At 32.7% G+C, this 25,897-nt stretch overlaps 1 protein-coding gene across 2 annotated transcripts; it reads right to left on the reverse strand.

Moving 5' to 3' along the window:
* Window positions 1–10,362: 10,362 nt before the first annotated feature.
* On the reverse strand, window positions 10,363–14,417 carry LOC120148128. 2 transcript variants are annotated; one of them, XM_039161313.1, is made up of 6 exons: window positions 14,114–14,417; window positions 12,883–12,960; window positions 11,922–12,051; window positions 11,260–11,560; window positions 11,024–11,078; window positions 10,363–10,516 (listed from the first exon to the last, which is right to left on the reverse strand). In XM_039161313.1, the coding sequence occupies exons 1-6, from the start codon at window positions 14,231–14,233 to the stop codon at window positions 10,442–10,444; spliced, it is 759 nt and encodes a 252-aa protein (XP_039017244.1). In that variant the 5' UTR covers window positions 14,234–14,417; the 3' UTR covers window positions 10,363–10,441. The 2 variants fall into 2 exon arrangements, with proteins under 2 accessions (XP_039017244.1, XP_039017243.1); XM_039161312.1 differs by having other exon boundaries at window positions 10,364–10,516; window positions 11,922–12,063; window positions 12,895–12,960.
* Between the last annotated feature and the right edge of the window lie 11,480 nt (window positions 14,418–25,897).

Here is a 25,897-nt window from a genome sequence, read left to right on the forward strand (position 1 = left end):
TAAAATTAAAGAAACACACAAGTTGAATCCAACACACCTTTAAAATGAGCTCACGGTGAAGAGGAGAAAATAGAAGAAGTAAAGTTTCCAAACTTCTCTTTTCTTTCTCTCATTTCCACGTGATTTTCCTTTATAAAGGGAAAATAAAAATCTTTCTTATCAAATGACCATTATACTCTTATTACTTTCAAACTTTACTATTATATCCTTTAAAAAATATTTCCCAATTTAGTCCTTGAACTTTTCAATCTTTTGAAATTAGACCTCAAAGTTTCAAAACTTCCATTTTAGTCACTAGCCCTAATTTTCGATTGCAAAAATAGTAATAGTAACAGTAACAACCAAAATAATAACAAAAATCGTCAGAACAATAAAAATAACATCTAGAAATAGTAACAATTAGGATGTAACACCCACATCCCGTATACATTTTCGTACCGAGATACATAGGTCATATCACTTTATAAAAATTTTTGTCATTTGAAAACCTGTAAAAATTTGTTTCGATTTGATCAACTACCAAAATGTGATATTTATAAAAGAAACATACTAAAACTATCACTTAAGTACATTACAAAATATTTACTATACTTTAATTACATTCCAAATAAGTTATAAAAAAATAAGATTCTCATAATGTTACTGACGAGTCAACATTTAATTGATGAACGTTGATGCTACTGCTACACTCCTTATGAAACTAATATTTTCCTTTACCTACGCGTGAAATAAACACAGGTTAAATATTCACTTAGCGAGATATAATACTACAAGGATATTACAATTATACGATAGTATCTTATGAATGCTGAATGAAGAATTTAATTTCATCATTTATAAGGACCCGTTAAGCCCTTCTCAATTAAACCATAATTCTTTCATACCATCATGGAAATTCTTTATTTCCCTATGTACATTAAATGTGAAAATACTATACATGTATTGCACCAATGTGCTAATTGATTATGTATCTTTTATAATCATTACGGTGGCACCTTAAATACTGTTAATACATTGTTTTGTATTTTCATTTAGGTATCCTTTTATGCCCATTATATTATGTTTACGTTATCCTTTATAACATCCCTTCATACTAGTTATGCATTGTTGTACATTATATATATATATATATATATATATATATATATCATCCATTCATATCACTTATATACCATTCATATCACATTACATTATAAATTCCTTTGTTCTTTTACCCAAAGGTATTTAGCATTTTACTTAACTTGCATATTAGACATTTTTCTGTCAAATGCAGAGCTAGTCCATTATTCTTTTACTCAACAGTGTTTGACTCTTCATTCTTTTACTCAACGGTATTTAACCGTTCATCTAACTGTCATAATTAACATCTTTCTTCCAATTGCACAGTTAGGCCATTATTCTTTTACTCAATGGTATTTAACCGTTCATCTAACTGGTATGACTGACACCTTTCTGCCAATTGCACAGTTAGGCCATTATTTTTTACTCAACGGTATTTAATCGTTCATCTAACCGGCATAATTGACATTTTTCTGCCAATTACACAGTTAGGTCATTATTCTTTTACTCAACGGTATTTAACAGTTCATCTAACTGGCATGATTGACACCTTTCTGCCAATTGTACAGTTAGGCCATTATTCTTTTACTCAACGGTATTTAACCATTCATCTAACTAGCATGATTGACACCTTTCTGCCAATTGCACAGTTAGGTCATTATTCTTTTACTCAACAGTATTTAACCGTTCATCTAACTGGCATGATTGACACATTTCTGCCAGTTGCACAGTTAGGCCATTAAAGACACTTAGCCTTTCATCTAACTGGCATAAATGACACTTTTCTATCAAATGTACAGTTAGGCCTCAAAGGTACTTAGTATTTCATCTAACTGGCATAAATGACACATTTCTGTCAATTGCACAGTTAGTCCTCTTAATCTTTTATTTTAGAGTAGTCTCTGCTATAATAATCATTCATAATATCAATGAATATTTTTAATCATTATACATTCTATGATTTATACCTATAATTCCAGTGCAATAATACCAGAATTTTACTATAGTTTAAATGGATTACTCATCCACTACAATTACGACAATTCACCTTCTTATTATGAACTTCTGACAATTTCACATATATTTCCCATACAAAAATTCATACCTTGGGTATGAGTTTCATATCTTTTTGCACCTAAGGTGCCCAATACGGAAATTCATACACTCAGTATTAATTTCTTAACATTTTGCACACAAAGTGTCCAATACAAAAATTCATACACTTAGTATCAATTTCTTAAATTTTTTGCACACTTAGTGATATTTGGTAATCACCATACTTACATTAAAAAATCATACTTACATTAATAAATCATACAACTAGGCATACTGTAACATATACGTACATAATTAAATGTACTCACATGACTTTCCTTGCTATCTATCCCAAAACGTAAGGCTGATTACTTCGGTATTTTGCCTTTACCCTTAGTTTTGTTTGTCTCCGGAGCTTGGTTCCGATCTATTCAAGCATCCATTAAAACATGTACCATACTCAAATGTTAGTATACTCCTTAACCTTGTACTTTAATAATATTCAAAATATTATTATCTCAATTTCTATAACAATTTCTATAACAATTTTAACCTAATTGATCGTTCTAAGCTCAATAGTATCGTTACTACTACACCGGTAATGATACTTCTATACTATGGTACTAATACCCCCTTCCGGTATCGATACCAATTTTAGGTTCGATGTTGCCTGGTATCGATACCCTTACCATGATATCGATACTACCATACTATGGTACCGATACCCACTTCCGGTATCGATACCAATTTTAGATTCGATGTGGCCTGGTATCGATACCCTTACCATGGTATCGATACTACTCAGCTAATTCATCCCATTTTAGCCTATAGTATCAGTAGTGTTCTATCAATACCGATACCCTAGCCCAAATTTTTCAGTTTTTAACCCGATTATTACATAAATGGGGTCAAATTTCGGTATGTTTACCCCATATCATACTATCAAACTTTTGTTTAACTATCCATACTAACATTCCTTCATTTTAATACTTAAAACACCTAGTACCCCTCAAGATCATTGGATTCTAAAAATCACACCAAAATTTCAAACTTGTTATTAAACTCATCCAATGCCTCTAATCTCTTATTTACTACTTTGACAAGTCAATTCTACCAATAAACATCAATAAACACTCATATAATATCATATTATTATTTAAAAACCTATTTTCTTAAATCTATAATATTTCCTCCATTTCATAGTTTTAATCTCATATAATATTTTCTTAAGCTTACATAACACCTAATATTACCAAAGTAACCCATAATTTAAAGAAAGATCTAGCTAAGAGAAGTTTACCTTATGCTAGAGATTAGAGTAATGACAACGTGAAGAAGAATAAGAGTAGAAAGAAATGCTTTACTTTCATCTTTTCTCCTATTTAAAATCCCTAATATATTTTAAATTCAATTTTCCCTCTTAAAAGACCAATTTGCCCTCTTAACTCATCTATTGATACAATTTAGTTCAAAACACTATTCCATATCATTTCCTTATCTTTTACCATTTATTAAAATAAATCTTCAAATTTCAAAATTTTTCAATATAGTCCCTGACCTGATATTTGGGGTATTACAATTCTTCCCCCTTAAAAAATTTGTCCTCGAATTTAAAGACTTTATGCATTTATCATAATACTTCAACCAAAGAAATCGTTTTGTTAAGCAATTTCTGGCTTTCTTTAATACATACCTTTATTGATTCTTTTTCATAATTCAATTCTAATTGAATATCTATTTTCCCTATGACCCATTTTTCTATTCATGATTCAAGATTGATTGAAGCAATTTAGAAAATACTTGATGTTCCACTTTTCCTCTAATAGTGCGTTAGATATATAAAGTCTCCCATAATACTATGAACATCTGTCGAACATGACCTCCAAAAGTCATTAACTTCTTCATTTTCTACTTATAACATTCTTATTGATAATATTTTCATCTTTCCTTTGTAGTATAATCAATGATCACTTCATATATATTTAGAGGTTTCGTACCTCTTTTCTGTGTCACTATCACTCTCTTCAAATCCATAATATTTAAGGCTCGTGTGATTAGCACTACTATAGTACCACTCGCTATGCTGATAATGACGTCAAATCCTTTAAGGCAATTCTACTATTGTCGTTCTTCTTGATTAATTTAATATTAAATCATAGAAACATGTCCAATACTTTAATAACCAACAACCTTGAATTCCACTTCTCGATCTGAAGGTAACCCAAGATATTGATCTAAAAAGACATCTCTAATTTCCCAATTAAAAGACAATCCTACTTTTCTTATTTGAGTATCTATCACATTAATCAGACATTATTCTCTTCACAATCAGTATCAGTATCACTTTAAGCAATAATCTTAATTCATCACTTGGTAATTCCATCAAATTCACCAAGAACATAGTCTCTGAAATCTTTAGTAATGGTTTTCTACCTTTCCCCTCACACTTGTACCATGACCCCTTTAAGGTTTACGGCTATCATTTTACTCAAGATTGATTCTACATGAATTCCTTTAGCTCTAGCCAACCTTGTACTAATGTATGTTTGCATATGTCAAGGGTCAACTAATACCAATACAGGCTCATCAAAAGATGAAAAATACCTGTTAAAATTTTTGGATCATCCCAATCCTTATTGGTCGTAATAATATAGATTCTGACGACTTCCCGAGTCTCTTGTCATTGCAATGTTTCATTTCGTCCCTTTGATCTTCCACTTCCTCTGTTTCTATTAGAGGTTGCCACAGATATTTCAGATTGCACTAAATTGTCCCCAGATTTATTTGGACAATTTCGGGCAAAGTGACCGGTCTCACCACATTTGAAGCAAGCTCTACTAAGAAGTCTGCATACTCCCCGGTGCACTCTTCCACATATATGACATAGTTCTTTTTCCAACTGCTCCATCCTAGCTAGCAGCAACTGACCAGGACTCTTTTGTTTTCTATGAAGTCGTAGTAGAACCTTCTTTGTCTATATCTCTCGAACTTGAGCCCTTGCCTCTCTTAACATAATTGGGAGTTAAAGGCGTTCCAACCCTTTTCCCCACCTACAAACTATGTTCCACTGTTAATGTCTCCTCTTGAGCTCTCTTGATAGCTTTGGCTCGGTTAATAACTTCTTGCAAGTTAGGCAAACTCAAAGCCAACATTAGTTCTTTTAATTTTGGCCTTAATCCCTCAATAAAGTAATCGCGTCGGGCCTTATCATTTGGAACTACCTCTGTAGAAAAATGGCTCAACTTATTATACTCAGCCTCGTACTCGTGTACTGCTCGATCACCTTGTTTCAAATTTAGGAAATTTAACATCATTGCCCATTTAAACTGTTCACCCACATACTTGTTCTTAAATTCTTCTAGGAAGAATTGTCAGGTCACTTTCTGGTAGTGCATACATTGTAGTATTTGACCACCAAACTCGAGTTGATCCTCTAAGTAAAGATACAGCTCCTCTTAACTTTTCCAGATTGGAACAGTGAAGATTTTCTAGCATTATTATAACATCATTTAACCATAAGTCGGCCTCCATAGGACCTTCACCCTATTCTCCCCGAAACACAGAAGCTCCCAAGCTCTTCAGCACTTTTGGGATCAACATTATCGGTGTTGGAGGAGCAAGGGAAGGTGGAGGAGGTTGAAAACGAGTCAACATAGCGTTGAGAGCTTACATAAAAGCTCCATACTCTGGTACCGACATCCCTTGATGTGCAGGCGCACTAACATTTTCAGATGGAATCGAATGATCACTATTAGCCTCGTAACTTTCGCTATCAATTACTTCTCTAATTTCTTGTTCTCCCACTCTATGAGGGTTAGAAGATTCTGACATCTATTAGAACATACATAGTAATAACATTTCAGTTAGTAAGGAGTGTCATCAATTACACTTTAATGACACCATATCAGTAACCTTTACAATCTTAGTGGCATGTAATCCTTTTTTCTTATTTCAAATGAAACTAGTTTCAGCCAAGAATCGGCTAAACATGTAGCTCTTATACCAATAAATGTAACACCCATATCCCATATACATTTCCGAACACGAGATATAGAGGTCACATCACTTTATAAAACTTATTGTCATTTGAAAACCCGTAAAAATATGTTTCGATTTGATCAACTACCAAAATATGGTATTTATAAAGGCAACATACTAAAACTATCACTTAAGTACATTACAAAATATTTATTATAGTTTAATTACATGCCAACTAACTTCTCAAAATAAATAAGATTGTCATAATGTTACTGACGAGTCATCCTTTAATTGATGAACATTGATGTTACTGCTACACTCCTTACGCAACTAATCTTTTCCTTTACCTACGCGTGAAATAAACAAACGTTAAGTATTCACTTAGCGAGACATAATACTACATGGATATTACAGTTATACGATAGTGTCTTATGAATGTTAAATGAAGAATTTAATTTAATCATTTATAAGGACCCGTTAAGCCCTTCTCAATTAAACCATAATTCTTTCATACCATCATGGAAATTATTCATATTATGCCCATCACATATCCTTCTGTATATTTTCCCTCTTTATTCTTTATTTTCCATGTGTACATTAAATGTAAAAATACTATACATGTATTGCACCAATGTGCTAATTGATCATGTATCTTTTATAATCATTATGGTGGCACCTTAAATATTGTTAATACATTATTTTGTATTTTCATTTAGGTATCCTTTCATGCCCATTATATTTTGTTTACGTTATCCTTTATAACATCCTTTCATACTAGTTATGCATTGTTGTACATTATATATATATATATCATCCATTCATATCACTTATATACCATTCATATCACATTACATTATAAATTCATTTATTCTTTTACCCAAAGGTATTTAGTTTTTCACTTAACATGCATATTAGACATTTTTCTGTCAAATGCACAGTAGTCCATTATTCTTTTACTCAACAGTATTTGACCCTTTATTCTTTTACTCAACAATATTTAATCGTTCAACTAACTGGCATGATTAACACATTTCTGCCAATTGCATAGTTAGGCCATTATTCGTTTACTCAATGGTATTTAACCGTTCATCTAACTGGAATGATTGACACATTTCTACCAATTGCACAGTTAGGCCATTATTCTTTTACTCAACGGTATTTAATCGTTCATCTAACTAGCATGATTGACACCTTTTTGTCAATTGCACAGTTAGGCCATTATTCTTTTACTCAACGGTATTTAACCGTTCATCTAACTTGCATGATTGACACATCTCTGCCAATTGCACAGTTAGGCCATTATTCTTTTACTCAACAATATTTAATTGTTCATCTAATTGTCATGATTGACACATTTCTTCCAATTGCACAGTTAGACCAATTTTCTTTTAATCAACGTATTTAACCGTTCATCTAACTGACATGATTAAAACCTTTCTGTCAATTGCACAATTAGGCCATTATTCTTTTACTCAATGGCATTTAACTGTTCATCTCACTGGCATGATTGACACCTTTCTTCCAATTGAACAGTTAGGCCTCAAAGGCACTTAGCCTTTCATCTAACTGGCATAAATGACACTTTTATGTCAAATGCACATTTAGGCCTCAAAGGCACATAGCCTTTCATCTAACTGGCATAAATGACACTTTTATGTCAAATGCACAGTTAGGCCACAAAGGCACTTAGCCTTTCATCTAACTGGCATAAATGACACATTTCTGTCAATTGCACAATTAGGCCTCTTAATCTTTTATTTTAGAGTAGTCTCTACTATAATAATCTTTCATAATATCAATTAACCTTTTCAATCATTATACATTCTATGATTTATACCCATAATGCCAGTGCAATAATACCACGATTTTACTATAATTTACATGGAATACTCATCCACTACAATTACGACAATTCACCTTTTTGCACCTAAGGTACCCAATACGGAAATTCATACACTTAGTATGAATTTCTTAACATTTTGCACACAAAGTGCTCAATACGGAAATTCATACACTTAGTATGAATTTCTTAACATTTTTGCACACTTAGTGCCATTTGGTAATCACCATACTTACATTAATAAATCATATAGTTAGGCCTACCGTAACATATATGTACATAATTAAATCTACTCACCTGACTTTCCTTGCTATCTATCCCAAAACGTAAGGTTGATTACTCCGATATTTTGCCTTTACCCTTAGTTTTGTTTGTCTCCGGAGCTTGGTTCCGATCTACTCAAGCATCCATTAAAACATGTACCATACTCAAATGTTAGTATACTCCTTATCCTTGTACTTTAAAAAAATTCAAAATATCATTATCTCAATTTCTATAACAATTTCAACCTAATTGGTCGTTCTAAGCTCAATAGTATCGATACTACTACACTGGTACCGATACTTCTATACTATGGTACCAATACCCCCTTTCGGTATTGATACCAATTTTAGGTTCGATGTTACTTGGTATTGATACCTTTACCTTGGTATCGATACTACCATACTATGGTACTGATACCCCCTTCCGGTATCGATACCAATTTTAGATTCGATGTGGCCACTACCTCGCCGGTATTTATACTGATTCATCTAAGCTAATTTATCCCATTTTAGCATAGTATCGGTATTGTTCTATCAATATTGATACCCTTGCCTAGATTTTCCAGTTTTCAACCTGATTATTATATAAATGGGGTCAAATTTCGGTATGTTTACCCCATATCATACTATCAAACTTTTCTTTAACTATCCATACTAACATTTCTTCATTTTTATACTTAAAACACCTAGTACCCCTCAAGATCATTGGATTCTAAAAATCACACCAAAATTTCAAACTTGTTTTTAAACTCATCCAATGCTTCTAATCTCTTATTTACTACTTTGACAAGTCAATTCTACCAATAAACATCAATAAACACTCATATATCAACATATCACTTAAAAACCCATTTTCTTAAATCTCTAATATTTCCTCCATTTCATAGTTTTAATCTCATATAATCCTTTCTTAAGCTTACATAACACCTAATATTACCAAAGCAACCCATAATTTAAACAAAGAACTAGCTAAGAGAAGTTTACCTTATGCTAGAGAGGAGAGAAATGCCAACATGAAGGAGAAGAAGAGTAGAAAGAAATATTTTACTTTCCTCTTTTCTCCTATTTAAAATCCCTAATATTTTTAAATTCAATTTTCCCTCTTAAAAGACCAATTTGCCCTATTAACTCATCTATTGATACAATTTAGTTCAAAACACTATTCCAAATCATTTCCTCATCTTCTACCATTTATTCAAATAAATCTTCAAATTTCAAATCTTTTCAATATAGTCTCTGACCTGATATTTGGGGTATTACATAGAATGTCATAAAACTAGCCTTTGTGTGATACTCGGGAAACTGCCAGGACACCCGAGTTACTTTAGCAGTAGGGCGATTGTCTTGTTATCAGTATGTCCAGGTATATACTTGTCAGTGCCAAGGCACTTCTTTTGCCAGCTGGGCGCAAATGCCCCAAGACTCGACAGAGTAAGTTGGCAGAGTGTATGTTTCCGATACAGCTCTGAATCCCACCTCACGTACCCGAGGGTAGTTCAGCAGGATAGAGAGGTGTGTAAGCTCCGAGATGCAGCTCCTTAGCCGCACCACGATGCTTGCCACAGCTAGTGCATGAGTTACGCAGAGTCAGTATTTGCATTTAGATAATGCACCACAGAGTTAGTATGACATTCAGCCTTCGGATGTTTCTTGTTGGCAATTTAGTAGCATGAGCAGTTCTTGGAGCACCGTCGTAACAAGACTTCCAGCATCTCCTTCAGAGTATTGTACCGTAGCTTAGTGGGCATATGTATTCATAGTACCTTACTCATGTATTCAATTATTTAAACACAAAGGTTGTATTATTTTAATTTTAAATTGTCACATAGCTCCAATTTTGAAAATGTGTTTTATAACATTATTTATGCTTTAATTATGATATCATTCAATATATTTGAAAAGAAAATGAATATGTTTTCAAAAATCAAGGGTTGCCTCGATAGCCCAATGTGGTACTTTAGGCCCAATCAAGTTTAGGGTGTTACAATAATACGGATAGATTCATAATTTGTACTAATTCCTATTAGTAAAAAGAGTAAAATGGCAAAAAATGCCAAATTAAAGTCATGGTAAGAGGCTAAAAGTCATAATTTAAACTATTCAAAATGTTGAACCATCCTCATGCCGCAGCTGGGTACATAACTGTTATTATCTAATGAATCTAAACTACAAAAACTCAACTCCACTGTCTTAAACATTACACATTCGGAACTCCAAACAATGCATTAGCTTTAAGAAATATGTAGCTCATGCTTCAAAACATTCCTTAGTTCAATGCCAACTTATCACATAAAGACTTATATGCTGTGTTACAAAGCTTGAATTTCTCCTCCGCAACAGCCTAATCATCAAACAACATTCAACCAACAGTTTACTGAACCAAAGAAGTTAAATAGCAATGGAAATATCAACGATTTCGATGATCAAAAGTACGTAACAGTTCGAAGGTGACAAGCAATTATTTACCGGTTTGCTATGTTCTGTTTTCCTTTTTCGAAGTTCTATATATCTGGATGATCACCCATAACTATGTCCGATTGTAAGTTAAACATGTATACCATACGAAAAAATGAATACTCCAGGTAACATAATAGCCAGTCTGTTTATTGAATGTAGCCAAGAAAAACCCTCACATGTTTGGTTAAATAAGTGGGTTAACTGCTGTAAAATGTTCTCGGTATATGACTAACACCTATTTTTAAAAAAAATTTAGATATGAAAGTGTCAGCAAGTTTTTTCTTTATAAAGAGAATGATCTTGAATCTTGCATAAAATAATCAAAGTTCTTTGTTTTAAGCCAAAAAAAAAAAACAACAACAAAGTACACTGATGAATGGGGAATGCATACCTTGGAAGAGCCATGATGACGATCTGGATGCCATTTCAATGCACAGGCTCGATATCTAACAAAATAAGAGAACGGAAATAATCAGACTATAAAGAAATAATTTTAGAAACCTGCCACGGTAGTTTTAACAACGGAAACAATATAAGATGTCCCTCTATGTAACCCCGAAAGAAATAACCTAAAAAAACGAAAATAAATATGCAAGGGTTTTTGAGGAACACAATGAAAGAACTAACGCAGTTTTAACGGCTTCAAGTGTTAGAGGACCAGAAGCACTTAGTCCAAGGGCCTGCCTATCAGCAATTGTATCTTGGTCTGAACCCTCATCATTACCACATTCTGTTGAGGAGTCAGAATCCTCATCAAATCGATAACTCCAGCTCCAAGATCTCCCATAGTTATTCGAGTATCTAGATCTCCTCCATTGAGGGTACTCCTCATTAACGAAGGACCAATAAAAGAACCGGCTTCCACCAAAGGCAGACCTAAATATGTTCTCGATGTCATCATCATTGTCTTCACAAAACTCAAAAGGTCCTGATCAAGAAACCAAAACCAGAAAATTTCTGGCACGGATCCAGGAGAACAACATGCTAGTAGATGCAATATGCTATGTGAATTTTCAAGAAATTTCAGAGTAAGGGCATATTCTGTTTTGAACTAATTGAATGATTATGAGATGCCTAAAATGGAGCAATAAGCATCACATCCAAACACAGAATGACGATTTTTACAGCAAATCCAGGGCTAAACCAACCACTAAGGTTCCGAAAGACCATTCCCTGGAAAAATAAGAACAAAATACAATCTAGAGGCTTCTTTAAATGTAGAAAATGTGATATAAACGTGCAATATATTTATAGGTATGAAAAAAGGTTTTAAGAGATTAAATCCTTACTTCTACCACTGTAATAAAATCCTTTATTGCCAGGCCGATCCCTTTTGGATCTCTTAGTGCGTTGTTTGTTGGCCCATGAAGGACCTCTACTTGATGATGGATTGTCTTCATGAAACTCATCTTTCCAGCTCTGAAACAAAATTACAAAAGCGCGAATGGAACCTTATGATTCAAAATAATATTTGGCAACTTTTTTTTTACGAAACAATATACTAATAAGCTAAATGTACAAAGATTGCTAGTTTTCAAAGAAAAGCTTCTGCAATATGCATTATTATTACGACCTAAAGCACTGAAAAATTCATTTTTTTCAGCTTTTGCATTTAGAATTAAACATTCTATGAAAAATTTAAAAAGCCCAACCTCTATCTGTACTACAAAGCTTAACCAGAATCGTTATGCAGATTTATGGTGAAAAGGGACAGAAACCATATTTTACTGATTCCATAAAAAATCAACTAAATATTTATTCAACATGCCAGACTTTAGTTTTAGTAATTCCCTTTTTCGTAATTGCTCACTCATTCGAAGCCATCGATAATACTCATAGGTGGATAAGTAGCAATAAACGCTAAACACAGTAAAACATGCTAAGTGGCAAGTTCAAGGTATGGGTCTTGACTACATTCAGTAGTAGTAATTTTGAAAGTAAGCATGACTAAATTTGGAATCAATTCTACTTGACATGTATGAGGTAGTGAAGGTCAAAGCAGTGTGTGTTCATCCTGCACATTATATGAGACCAGCAGGAGTTGCACCAATATGCATGCACAGAATTCGCAAAATGTAGGACAGCTCCCTTCAGGAATAGAAGGGCACAAGAGTACGACAGGCTCGGGCTACTAACATAAGGGCATCGGCTACAGCAACACAAGTCCTCCATAATGCAACATTTGAACCCACGGTTTTATTTGAATTTTGGCATAAACTAGATAATCAAGTAATTGATATGAATATAAACCTTAAAAAAGTCATCCGCATAAGCACCAAAGTTGCGCAATAGTTCTTGTTTTGCACGCATCTTTCCATGCCTCTTACCTTGCAAACAAAAGTATTACAAGTATTGTATGAATATCATTCAAACTTCTGAAAAATAAATAAAAGAAAACTTTTAAGTATTGCAAGTAATGATAAGAATAACAACCAATACAACGAATTTCACAAGAATTCTGTCTATGTTTGGAATAAGTAATCAAAAAAAAATATTCCTAATGGAATACAAGAATTGGATAGCAGAATTAGTCTCCAAGGGCACTGTTCCAGCTTAGAAAAGAGTGAGACTAATGCTTATAACATAAAAGCATACCTAAGACTACGAGTACAGAACTTAAAAGGTGAAACCTGAACCCAATCATCCTAGAAAATTCTTGCAATCTGCTATCTACTCAACGATGGACGCTTTATCTAAATGATTATTTCCATGCGTCTACAAGTATTCAACAAAAGAATTCATCATCCAAGCACTCTAAAGTAAAAATCCATTTCTTTCGATAGCTTAATCCAGTATAATATCTTAGGAAAAAAGTACTTTTCTTTTATTAAAAACAGTAGCTCATGTCTTGAATTACAATTGGCTTCCACTACAAAAAATACAAATTAAAAAAAACAACAATGGCTGTTAGGTATTTTCTAGAGAGTTTTCATACATTTAATTAAGCCAGAAATATAGCTTAAGAAATTGTATATATAATGCCAAATTCAGAATTTCACATTTTTACTAAATGAAAAATCCATTTATTGCACTTAATAATCATAAATTAAAAAAAAAACACTCCTGAATATAGAACCAACCATATTCACAGGTTTCCTCTACTTTTCAAGAAATATATATATACACACACACATATATAAACACTCTTTACCATTCCAAGTTTCCATCCATAGCTGAAACAAATCATAGATACAACCAAGACCCCAATATATTCATCTACATATCACATTGAACCCCAGGTAGCAAATAGGCCACATTTTTAACATTAGCAAATAAAAAAAAAATAAGGGGAGCAAAAACATAAAAATTTTAATTTCAGGCACGTTCTCTTAACCCAAATTATCAATCTGATAGACCATAAATTATATATAAAAAAAAGTGACTGCGAATTTTCACAAAAACAAACCCCATTGAAGGAAGCATATCCAAAAGTGGAAAAATCTAGTTTGATAATCAACAATAAAAGGGAAAGAATGCTTACAAATTGCCAATTATTGCGTCTTTTATGTTCAAGGACGGGAGTGGAATGGAAGAAAGAAGCCCTTTGGAAAAGATTGCTGCTCTGTGAATCAAAGACTGCTGCTTTTATTGCCCTAATCATCTGTCAGTCTCTCTGCCCAAAAGAAGAAAAAACGGTGTATGTTTTTCTTTTTGGAGTTCGTAATGGTAAGCTCGCCGTCCTGGTACAAGACGGCTTTAGAACAAGAATACCATCATCACCGGCTTTATTGGAGAATCGCTTTTATTCGGGAGTTCGAAGAGAGGGGTTGATAATTTTCAATTGCCTTGATACAAAATTAAGTGCCCCAAATTATTACTCCACAAATGTTTCAGTGCTTAAACATTTTTTACTTAAAAATATACGTCTAAAAATTTATCCGTTATCATGTGTTTAAACATTAACTATTGTTAAAAAATCTGTTAAATGATATGTATAATTTTAAAAAATTTATTTAAAATTAAAAATATAATTTTTTAAAAAGAATTCAAATCCTAAAAAACTCAAAAATTTTAAAACTTTAATTTTAATCCATTTGTCACCGTTGATCACCACAACGCCGTCAATCAGTCAAACTATAACACCCATAACCCATATCTGACCCGGATACGAATCTGAGGCGTCACATTTGACTTTTAAAACACTTTGACTCTTAAAAATATCTGATTTAAATTGGATAATGAAAACAAAATAAATCATAGTACATGCCAACAACATTTACCATACACAATCACGTACAATTTAAAATCTCTCTGATCTGTTAATCTTCAAATATATGTTGTCCTCCCCCCCTTACATGTATTACTCCTTGCATAACTTTGAACCTACGTGTGAAAACATTCACACGCTAAGTCGATGACTTAGTGAGACATTAGGAGTACTATTAAACAATAAAACATTTGTCTACATTTATAAACAAAATATCACCAGTATAATAACTTATAACCTCTTTTATTAATCACCGAAGAGTTTATACTTATTGTATTCTTGGATATATCTTCAAATCATACTTATATAGACTTTTAATTTCATAAAAACTACATAGGACTGATATATTTTTCATTTCATATCCATTTGTTTAATTAGCCCAATGTATAATACTGAGAATTTTAGGTATTTGAGTACATTGAGGTTGTGCACTAATGATGTCACTACAACTCGTAATTTGCACTGAAGTGCCACATAATTGTCCCGAATGACCACATAGGTTTGCACCGAAGTGTCACATATTTGTCCCGAAGGACCACATAATTGTCCCGGAGGACCACATAAAACCCTCGACTCTTGGCATGCCAATTATACCTCTAATCCTCATACATATACTTTGGGTTATTAATCACATAATTATGTTCAATCATTATTCGAAGTGTTTATTATTCATATAGTTACTCTCACATAGTCTTTTCACATTCATTTGTTCAAAGTTCACATTTTCACTTATCATTTATGTTCCATAGAACATATCCACTTAACACATATTCATATAATCCTTCACATACATCTTTATCACATAGCGTTATCAAATGTTATTATTTATTCACATTCAAACATTTGTTCGTGGTATCTTGTTTCACAAAGCATTACTCATTATTTCTATTTAATCACATATATCATATGTTCATAGTGAATTACATAATTATTTCACATTACATATCATTATTCAATGTATTCATTTACTTGTATAAAACATAATCATATAGAAAATATTTTACATATAATCATATCATTTTTCAATTTATTTAAAACATTTTACGTTGGCTCATCACAAGCTTTCCTTCAAACATCAATACTTTACGTAAATAGCACTCACCTTTGCCTCACTGAAGTCCTAAGCGAAATCTTTAACACTTTTGGATCGGTACTTATAATATTGAGATGACCGGAAGTTGCTTATGTTCAACAACTACACAAAACAAATCGAAAATCAATATCGTTCTTTGAATCACTTATATTCAATTATAATAACTTGTAATGCAAGAAGCACTCAATTTTCATTTCATGCCTAGAAGTATCGGTACTAACACTACAGTACCGGTACTTCCCTTCAAGGGTATCGATACCTCCTTAAGGTATCGATACCATTAATGGCATTATGTAATTGCATCTTGAAAATGGTATCGATACCATACCCATGGTATCGATAATACCAGCTCAGTATCGATACCTCCTTCAAATGGTATCGATATTACCTGTTCAGTATCTATACCTTCTTCAAACTGTATCGATACTACCTTTAACAAATCACATATTTAACCCTTGAAGTATCGGTATTGTTCTAACAGTACCGCTAATCGATGCCCATAATGGCTATTTTCACTTCGAAAATCCACCCAAAATCTTCCTAAATCTCTTATATCATCCCTCGTTATGCCTTTAAACTCACCCTTATATATCCAAACCAACTTGACCTCATTTACTACTCTTAATTATCCAAAATCTTGTCTAAACACTTGAATCTCAAAATCATACCAATATTTCAAACATGCTATTGATCACTTCTAATCCTCCTAACTCTTTAGTTTGCTTAATGACAAGTCAAATTCATCACTAAAACTCTAGAAACTACACCATATCAACAATTCATTTCAAAACCCATTTTACAAATTCATTTCTAATTTACTCCTCTTGTTGTTTTAATCCTATCCAAGCTTTCCTTAAGCTTATATAAAACCCAAACTTTCAATACCAAACCAAAAATTAAAGGAACCAACACAAACCATAGAACTTACTTTTGCAATGGCTTCCACGGGCAAGGAGAAAGAATAGAGAAATGTTTCCAAACTTTTCCCCTTCTATTACACGTGTTAAATCCTTAAAAGAGAGGAGATAAAAATCTTTCAGGTGAAAAGACCATATTTCCCTTCTACTAATCCAAATTTAATATCAAGTTCTGACCAGAAATTTCCACAATAAATCCTTGAATTCTCAAATTATTCTAATTAAATCACTAAATTTTGAGTTCTTACATTTTGATCACTGACCCGGTGATTGGGATGTTATACGAACACCTAACGATGCGTGACTGACCAACTACCCCGACCAAAATCCTCATACTTTTACAACCAATTGAACACAAAAAATGATGTAAATGAAAGATTTCATTTTTACGGTTTTTATTTTTTTATTGAGGATTCTGATAAATTGAATGATTATTGTGGAAATTGTTGGAGGTATAATTAAGGAATTTTGGTTTTAAATCCAAAGTTTTAGCATTGACGATTGACTTTTGACTGTGGCAGTTTGTTACAGGGGAGGGGAACCACGTGGGTTTTTTTAATAAAAAATATATTTTTTAAAATAAATTCTCAAAATTATCATAACGTGATATGTTTTACTTAACATGGTTTTTTAACGGTAGTTAATGTCTGAGCACCTAAAATGATAATCGAAAAAAACTTTAGACATCCATTTTTAACAAAAAATTCTTTAGACACTAAAACATTTTTTAAAACATAGTTTAAATACTTATTTTTGTATTAAACATTTTCAATTTTACTACGCTTTTTTTTACTTACGGACACGTAAATGATGGCCTTCTTCTTATGTCAAAGGTTATCTCCTCAAAGGCAATATGTTACTTTTGATAATAAGTAAATGTCATCCAATAAAGTAATAATAAAACAAGATACCAATAAATTGATGATAAAGTAAAATAGAAATTGAGAATCAAATCCAGCGTTTATAAATGAATTAAACTAGATTGAAAGGGTTGAATTAATCGATTAATAGATTGAACATGAGTGATTATAAAAAAGAGATAAAAATTAATTATTGAAACACATTTTAATTTAATTATTACTTTATTTTATATAACATAATTCTTAATATAGAGTAGTAGTTATGGTCAAAGTTATTGGTTTGAATCTTAGTCTTAACAATTCATTTCACCTTATTTTGTAAAATAGGACGTAGGTATATGTTGTCAAATTTTTAGATGATATTTATTTTATTTAATGATGGTGACTGAAATGAAATTTTTTTTATTTAGTGACTAAAGTGAAAACAACCTGAAAATTGGATGATCATGAGTGTAATTCACTCAATTTTAATGGTCACGGTCATGTAACACCTTTTACTCGTTCATTCATAGGGTAAATTACATATTTAATCACTGAACTTTACTCTCTCTCCTATTTCACTCACTGAACTTTCAATTTTTTCAATTTGCTCAATGAACTTTATAAATTAGTTTTTTAGTCACTCTGCCGTTAATTTTGTAATGGCATTATGACGTGGCTCAATTAAATGATTTATTAAATTATTAAAATCCACGTCAAAAAATAAAATAATAAAATAATATGGGAAAATAGAAATTATAGCGTGAAGCCACCACCTCCTCCGGCATTAGCGTCGCCACTACAATCACCACAGTCCCACTGATTCACTACATTCCTACTATGTTCTCTAAAGCTTACTAATTTCTTATATGTTACTTTATTTTCTTCCTATAAGCCTCTAATTGCCGCCGCTACTTCATAGAACGAGGGATTCTCGTGGATTTTGAACTTCAAAGAAAATCTTATCCCGTTAGGGCTCGAAATATGCTTTGGCTAGTCTTTCATTATGAAATAGAGAGGAACCCACAAAAAAAAAAAAAACCAATGGGAAACATAAGGTCTTATGAAATTATTTAAGTTAGAGCTCCAAATTTGGGTTCTTATTCAAGCTTTGTTCAAGTCCTACTTTCTAAAGCAAAGAAAGTCGCCAAATCAAGAATGAAACCAATTATGCATATGAGATAGAGATAGAAGAAGAAGAAGAAGAAGAAGAAGAAGAAGAAGAAGAAGAAGAAAAATGACCCAATGCAACTGTTGTTGCCGTCATACCTAATTACGTATATGATGATATGTTCACAATGGCCTCACCCACCATTTTCTTCCCAAACTTTAGATTCAATAAACTCAAATGTGATGAAAGAATGGAGAGAAATTGTTAATAGAAAACCAATAGAAAAAGGGAAAATTTTCATCAGATACAGTTTTTGGTTTCTCTTAAAATAAGACATGGGTGAGGGTTTGTGGGTGTACTATGATTTTGATGGAGTTTATAGTGGTTTGAGGTTAGGGATGAAGTTTAAAACGGAGATGAATTGGATGGAGGTGGATAATAAAATTTTTAAATAATATTAATAAAATATTAAGTAATTGATTAAAAATAATAAAAAAATGCCACATCATAACATAGTTAAGGAGAAAACGGTTGAGTGATAAAAAATTTAATATATAAATTTCAATGAGCAAATTGAAAAAAAATTGAAAGTTCAGTGAATGAAATAGGAAAGAGAGTAAAGTTCAGTGATGAATTGTATAATTTACCCTTTTTCATAAAATGAATCGAATGTCACATCAACAACTTGAAAATTAATCGAAGTCAAAATAGATATCAAACAATCAAACTATGACACAATCAAACATACTTAAAGGGATTAAATTATCAATCATATGGAAAGTGAGAATTCTATAAAAAAATGTTAAAAAGATTTAAGTTACTAATAATTTAGCGATGGTGGATTTGTTTATATCAAAAACCCTCCAAGGACTTCATTATCAACTCTTTGGATATCAAAATTCAGCATCCAATATTCATGTTCAAAAGACCTCCAAGCTCTTTCATTTAACAATATCGAATTATTGTTTAACACCCTAATCCCTATTGGACCTAAAACATATTGGGTTATCGGGGCAACTATTGAATATTAAAACCTTTTCCATTTATTTAAAACATACTATATGGTACCAAAATAGACATACATGACGATTTTAAAAACACTTTTATAAAATAGAGCTCCGTGACACATAGTTTAAATCAAAATAATATAAATTTTAGTATTTACAAATTTGAATACAATAATAAGGATCCTATGAATACACATGTCCACTACAAGTAACCATACAATACTCTATGAGGAATGCTGGAAATCCTACTGCGATGGTGCTTCTCGAACGACTTAGTATACTAATATGCAAACGAAAATATTTGAACGATAGGCTTACAAAGCCTAATAGTATAATCGCTAATCTAGAGCAACATATGAATCTTATAAACATAAACATGCTATAAGACATGGAGATCAGTAGTAGAGACATGCATGATCATAATCAAGTGCTACTTACTTAAGATTTAATTGTTCTATCCCTCTAGTAAGAATAGCATGCTTCCCTTAGTCCTCTTCTAAGGATATCACAATAAGTATACTTCTATTGGGTCTTTAACCACAATATCTGTAACTATTGTGCATTCTCTAAATACAAAAAATAAAACATTTCTAGTATCAGGTCTCACATAACCATTAGATAGTAGTCAGTTAAGGGAACCTGATAATCACATAGCCTTGATACAATTCACGCTCAAATATAACATTGGTTCGATCTCATATAGCAGTCAAGGCAAACATTAAGGATATCTTTTATACCATACTAATGCAATCACAATTGCATACTTGGGTGTCCAAATGTCACAAATCACTATCAATGCACACTATGGAAACTGAGGGAGCTCAACTACTCATTAGCATAGTTCATCACACTTAAGTGATGTCATCCCCTCACTTGTTGTTATCTTGTTAGTTATTTCATCATGGACATTTCTTTTACATCTGGTAGTTTATTCAATTGCTCTATTTTGGTCATTTAACACTCAATGGTGTTTTAATTATTTTATCTCTAAGAAGATATCATTTGTCACTAGATATAATATTTACTAGCCTGACTTTCAACTCGGGTTCACTACTTAGCAGTGACACTCTAGTCGCTTTTATCACATTTCTCCTTGATTTACCCTTGAATTGGAGGGATGAATTGTACACCCTCGATTTATCGACATTCTTATTAGTACATGATTCTTCTATTACGTAATATGTTTTATTCATCATATGGATTGCCAGTATATTCTACTCAATAATCATTCGTTATCAATTACTCAATATGTTCTCGATTGAAGATAATTGAAATTATTACGCCTAATATGGTTATGTTGGTTGCAACCCACTCCTAACAGTGTTTCTAGGAACCTTTAGTCATTTAAGTCCCTCATGGACTAAGTCCCACCATTATGGGTCTTCCCCAATTGTTAAGGGCCTTAACGAAGTTGAATTAACCATAAAAACATGTAGTATCAATACCCTACAAGTAGTACCAATACCCTTAGTCAAGAATCGATACTCCCTTGAGTATCAGTACAAAAAATAACTTCGATGTGGTCAAAAATCCTCTCTGTATCGATATTGACATGCTTAATATCGATGCCAGGGTTGTAGTATCGATAATTCTCTTTAGAGTATCGATAATCCCCTTATAAAATGCCAGAAATCAACCCAGTTCATCTAGTATTGATATTGTTCATCCAATATTTATACTCAAATTAGAAATGTCTCATTTAGGCTTGGGAAACATTAAAAAATCTTTCAAGAGACCTATTTTGGTCCCAAATCATGTGCTAAGGCTTAAAAATATTACTTAGGGTCATTTAGCACCTTAAAAACACAATATAAGCAATAAAAACATCCTTTATGGCATAAATCAAGCAAAACCCCTAAATGCTTAAACAACCAAATCTCAACAGAACATCATGATTATGAAAGTCATAACACCACAAAGGATTGAAAATACACTACTTAGATGCTAGAATCCCAAAATGAAGTTTCTTTCTTAGCCACACTCACTATAGGATTTGGTTGCTTAACCCCCACTTTCTCTAACAATCAATGGAAAAAAGGTTTTCTTAGCACAAAGAAGATTATAGGAAGGATTAAGGATGGATTTCAGGTGCAATGAAGCAAGGAAGGAAGCTCTTACCGCCCATTTTGATCTATGGAGCTTAGAGGAGAAGATTGAATAAGGAAAAAATAAGGAAAAATATTAAAAAGAGAGATAAAGGCTTGTCCATCTTTTTTATTTCTAAAACCCATGTATAGGTCAAATAAAATCTAAAATGAATCAACCTCATTTTTACAAATGGTCTAATTATACTTTAGGTCCATCATATTTTTAGTCCGCATACCTCTTGGGTCAACCCAAAACTACTAACCTGAAATTGGGCTTTACTTTCGATTCCAATCCTTTAGAAGAATCCATGCTTAAGGGCTTCTTTAGCTTTATATATACTTGACCAGCCATAAGATCCTCATTTTGAATGCTTTGTGTCCAAGATATCACAAAATGGAAAGTATTTTGCTTCTAATATTTTGTAGCAGAGAGTATTTCTATGGTTTAGCAGCCTCTAAACTTGTTTCCCAATTATAACTTTGTTAAAAAGGTGAAGATCCTTGAAACCCATGCCTCATTTTCATTCGGGGTGACATATTTCTTTCCATGCAATATGGGCCCATCCCCTTTTGTTCTCCCTTCCGGACCCACGGGTGAGTATTCGATTGAATAGAGTCAAGTCAAAATAATTTGATTTATTCGAGTTGACGAGTCGTATTTTACAATTAAAAATTAACTTGAGTTTTTTTCGAGTCTAATCGAGTTTAAGAAATTCGAATCAAGTTATAAGAGTCAGTTATTATAGTTTCTATACTAATTTTATTATAATTCTTAATAATATTATGGCAAGGATTTGTTCCAAGTTTTTGACTTTCTCTAACCATATGATATATATATATATATTATATGTTTTTCGCATTATAATGTTGTTTAATATATCAAATATAATCTAAAATTATAAAATATATTCTTAATGTTATATTCTAAAGAAAACATTTTGAGTGCAAAATATTGATGAGGGTATAAAGGAGTCAATAAATTGACGACAATAAAGAATTTGCAAACAATTATAGTCAAAAAGACCAAATTAAGTAAAATACAAAGTTAAGAGACTAAATAAAAAAATGAGAGTACATTTTTATTAAAAAAGTGAGAATTGAAGTTACAGATGTATTCTATTGTGGTATATGAGCATGTGGTTTAAATTTGCTAAAATTGTACTTAAAGTAAATGACCAATTGAAGAAATAAGGAAATTATAAAAAGTTGAGGGACTAAATTGAAAAATAGAAAATTTGTTATAAAAAATATGAATTGAAAGTACATATGTATTCTATGATGGTTTAAGAGCAAGTGGATTAAATTTGGTAAAAATGGACTTAAAATGAATTAGAAATTGAAGGAATGATGAAATTTGGGACTAAATCGTAAAATTATTAAAATAATTATTCAAAATTTTGATTTTTTGAGTAACTCAAAATTTCAAAATTTTCAACTCGATTCGAACTCGAAAATCGAATTGATAATTTGAGTCGACTCAAATAACTCAAAATTAAAAAAAAATTAATTTTTTGAGTCAAGTTTTACTCACCCCTATCCAGACCACCAGAAAGATTGAATTGTTGAAGTGATGTTATTGAGGATGCCATCAAGAATAAGGTAACAAGACATGGAATAATTTGTGATTGCTTAGACAACGGCTTTGATGAACACTTCTCGACCTCCGTAGGATAATAAGTTTTTAGTCTAGCCTCTAACCTTTTAGAGACTCTATATTGGGGAAAATGAAAATCGTTGATTTTACTCTTACCGGTCATAAGAGGAACACCAGGGTAATTGCCAAGGGACGGGGTAATGCAGACTAAAATAATACTAGAGATTTGGTCTTTAAGACAATCTTGAGTGCTTTTACGAAAGAAGATTTAGGATTTTTCAAAGTTTACTTTCTGACTCGAGGTGTCTTCATATATTTGAAGGGTGTCTTTGAGTTTACTTTCATCATGGGTTGAGCTTTTAATGAAGAGAAGAAAATCATCTTCGTAAAAGATATGATTTACTCTCGAGCTCCTTCGGTTTGCTCTCACACTAATTATGTGGCCAGCTGCTTGTTGTGTGAGAAGTAGAGATGGAAGACCCTATGTACATAAGAGGAATGAGAAAGAGGAAAAATGATCTCCTTGACGGAGTTCCCGTCCAAGGTTAAAGGGAGTGGAAAACTTCCAATTTATGCAAATATGCTAAGAAACAAGGCATATATAGTTCATAATAAGACCCACCAAATTAACATTGAAATTTATTTTAAGCATGATTTGTCTAGGGAACCCTCATTACACTCTATCGATGACTTTCTCCATATCAAGCTTGATTAAGGCACTGTCGTAATCGGCCCCTCAGAAGAAAGGCCGATGAGTAACAATGATGGGGGTTTTGAAGTGTTATTGAAATGATTTTATGAAATGTTGGAAGTCACCACCAACCATTTTAAGTTGCGATTGAAACACCATAAAAATTGGGTAATTTTTAATAAAACATTTAATTTTATTAAAACACCAAGTTTGGGGTCTTCCAAAACCAGAAAATAGGTTCGGGAGTCAGCTACGCGTAGGGAAGGATTAACACCACACGGTGCCCAGAAATTTATACCTAGGTGAGTTCGGAGATTTATTTAATTCAAAAGTTATAATGAATGTAAAGTTAAAGAGGGTGTTTGTTTATTAAAGCTAATAATATTCACCCCTAGCATGAATGTAGGAGATCAATTATTATGCCCAATAACCAGACATTGCATCGATATTTTAAAAATGAAGGGATTTTAAAATGATGTTGACCTACTTCGAGAATTACCAGTAGTCGCCCCTAGAGCATGATTGCAGAAACTATACCATTAATTCCTTAATAAGTCAACATTGTCTTGTGTTTGAAAAAGAAATGCAATTAATCAACAAGTTTATGAACCTAATTATGCTAGATTGGTTAATTAAAGGCTTACCTAACCTAAAGTGTCAAATTATGAAATTAAAAAGCTAATGGAGTAATGAAGTCTCCAATATTAACCCTATTATTTTATTAATCAATTATGGAACGGATAATTGATTTGAGGAATCAGGCATTGTCACACCCCCAATTTTCAATTTTCAATTTATTAAATAAATTAACTGATTTTATAGACTAAATTATAAGTTTCTAAAACTTTTGGGCTAGTTTTGGAAATCCAGGAAGTTCAGGGACTAGACCTATAATTTTCCCATAACTCACCTGACACCAAAAAGTAAAATTAAGGGGCGATTGGGAGGCTTTAACCTGTGACCCTAAGGTTATGGCCTCCCATGCCCTAGCCACTAGACTAGGCTTCTATTAGTGATATATTTAATAAATATATTTTTATATCAATATGGTTTGGGTTATAACCCAAAATCAAATCAAAGAAACCCCATGATCATGAACCAAAACCCATTATCTCACCAACCCAACTGTCCACGCCGCCTTCGATTAGCTTCCATTGGTCAGCGATGAAGTACACCGTCACGTCTATCGGCCTCCAAGGACTGACGATCTAACTCCAACCCTTAGATCACCCAAATTGGTCATCATCCGTTGTGAAGTAGGATAAATCTGTCAAACCCCTCATCACCTCGGTTGATTGCATTTTTTGACTGCCACGATCGTCCCTTCACCTCACCACCTGCACCATCGGACTCCCCTCCTCCGTGCGCTCAAAACCAGACTAGTGGGTCAAGTCGTCACCGGCGTTTTCCTCATCGTCAGTATGGGTAAGCTCAGGTTTATGTTTTTGATTAATTTTCTCTTGGTTTTGCTTAGTTTTGGTTGATTAGTGGCTTATGAGTTGTAATTGTTGTTTGTATGCCCTTAGAGTGCTCGGCTACCGCCCCTCGACCTGTCGCAGCTGCCACGAGCCTCCACGCACCGTCGCATGCGCGTGGGTCTCATTTATGACTTTAGAATACCCTAGAATCTGTTCGAGTCAACTCGAACCGATTTGAGTCAACTCGGACCTAACCGAGTTAACCCAAACCAACACGAGTCAACCAAAACTGGTCTGACCC

The sequence above is a fragment of the Hibiscus syriacus genome, unplaced genomic scaffold (assembly GCF_006381635.1).
Source record: "Hibiscus syriacus cultivar Baekdansim isolate YM2019G1 unplaced genomic scaffold, ASM638163v2 tig00110951_pilon, whole genome shotgun sequence".
NCBI lineage: Eukaryota > Viridiplantae > Streptophyta > Magnoliopsida > Malvales > Malvaceae > Hibiscus > Hibiscus syriacus.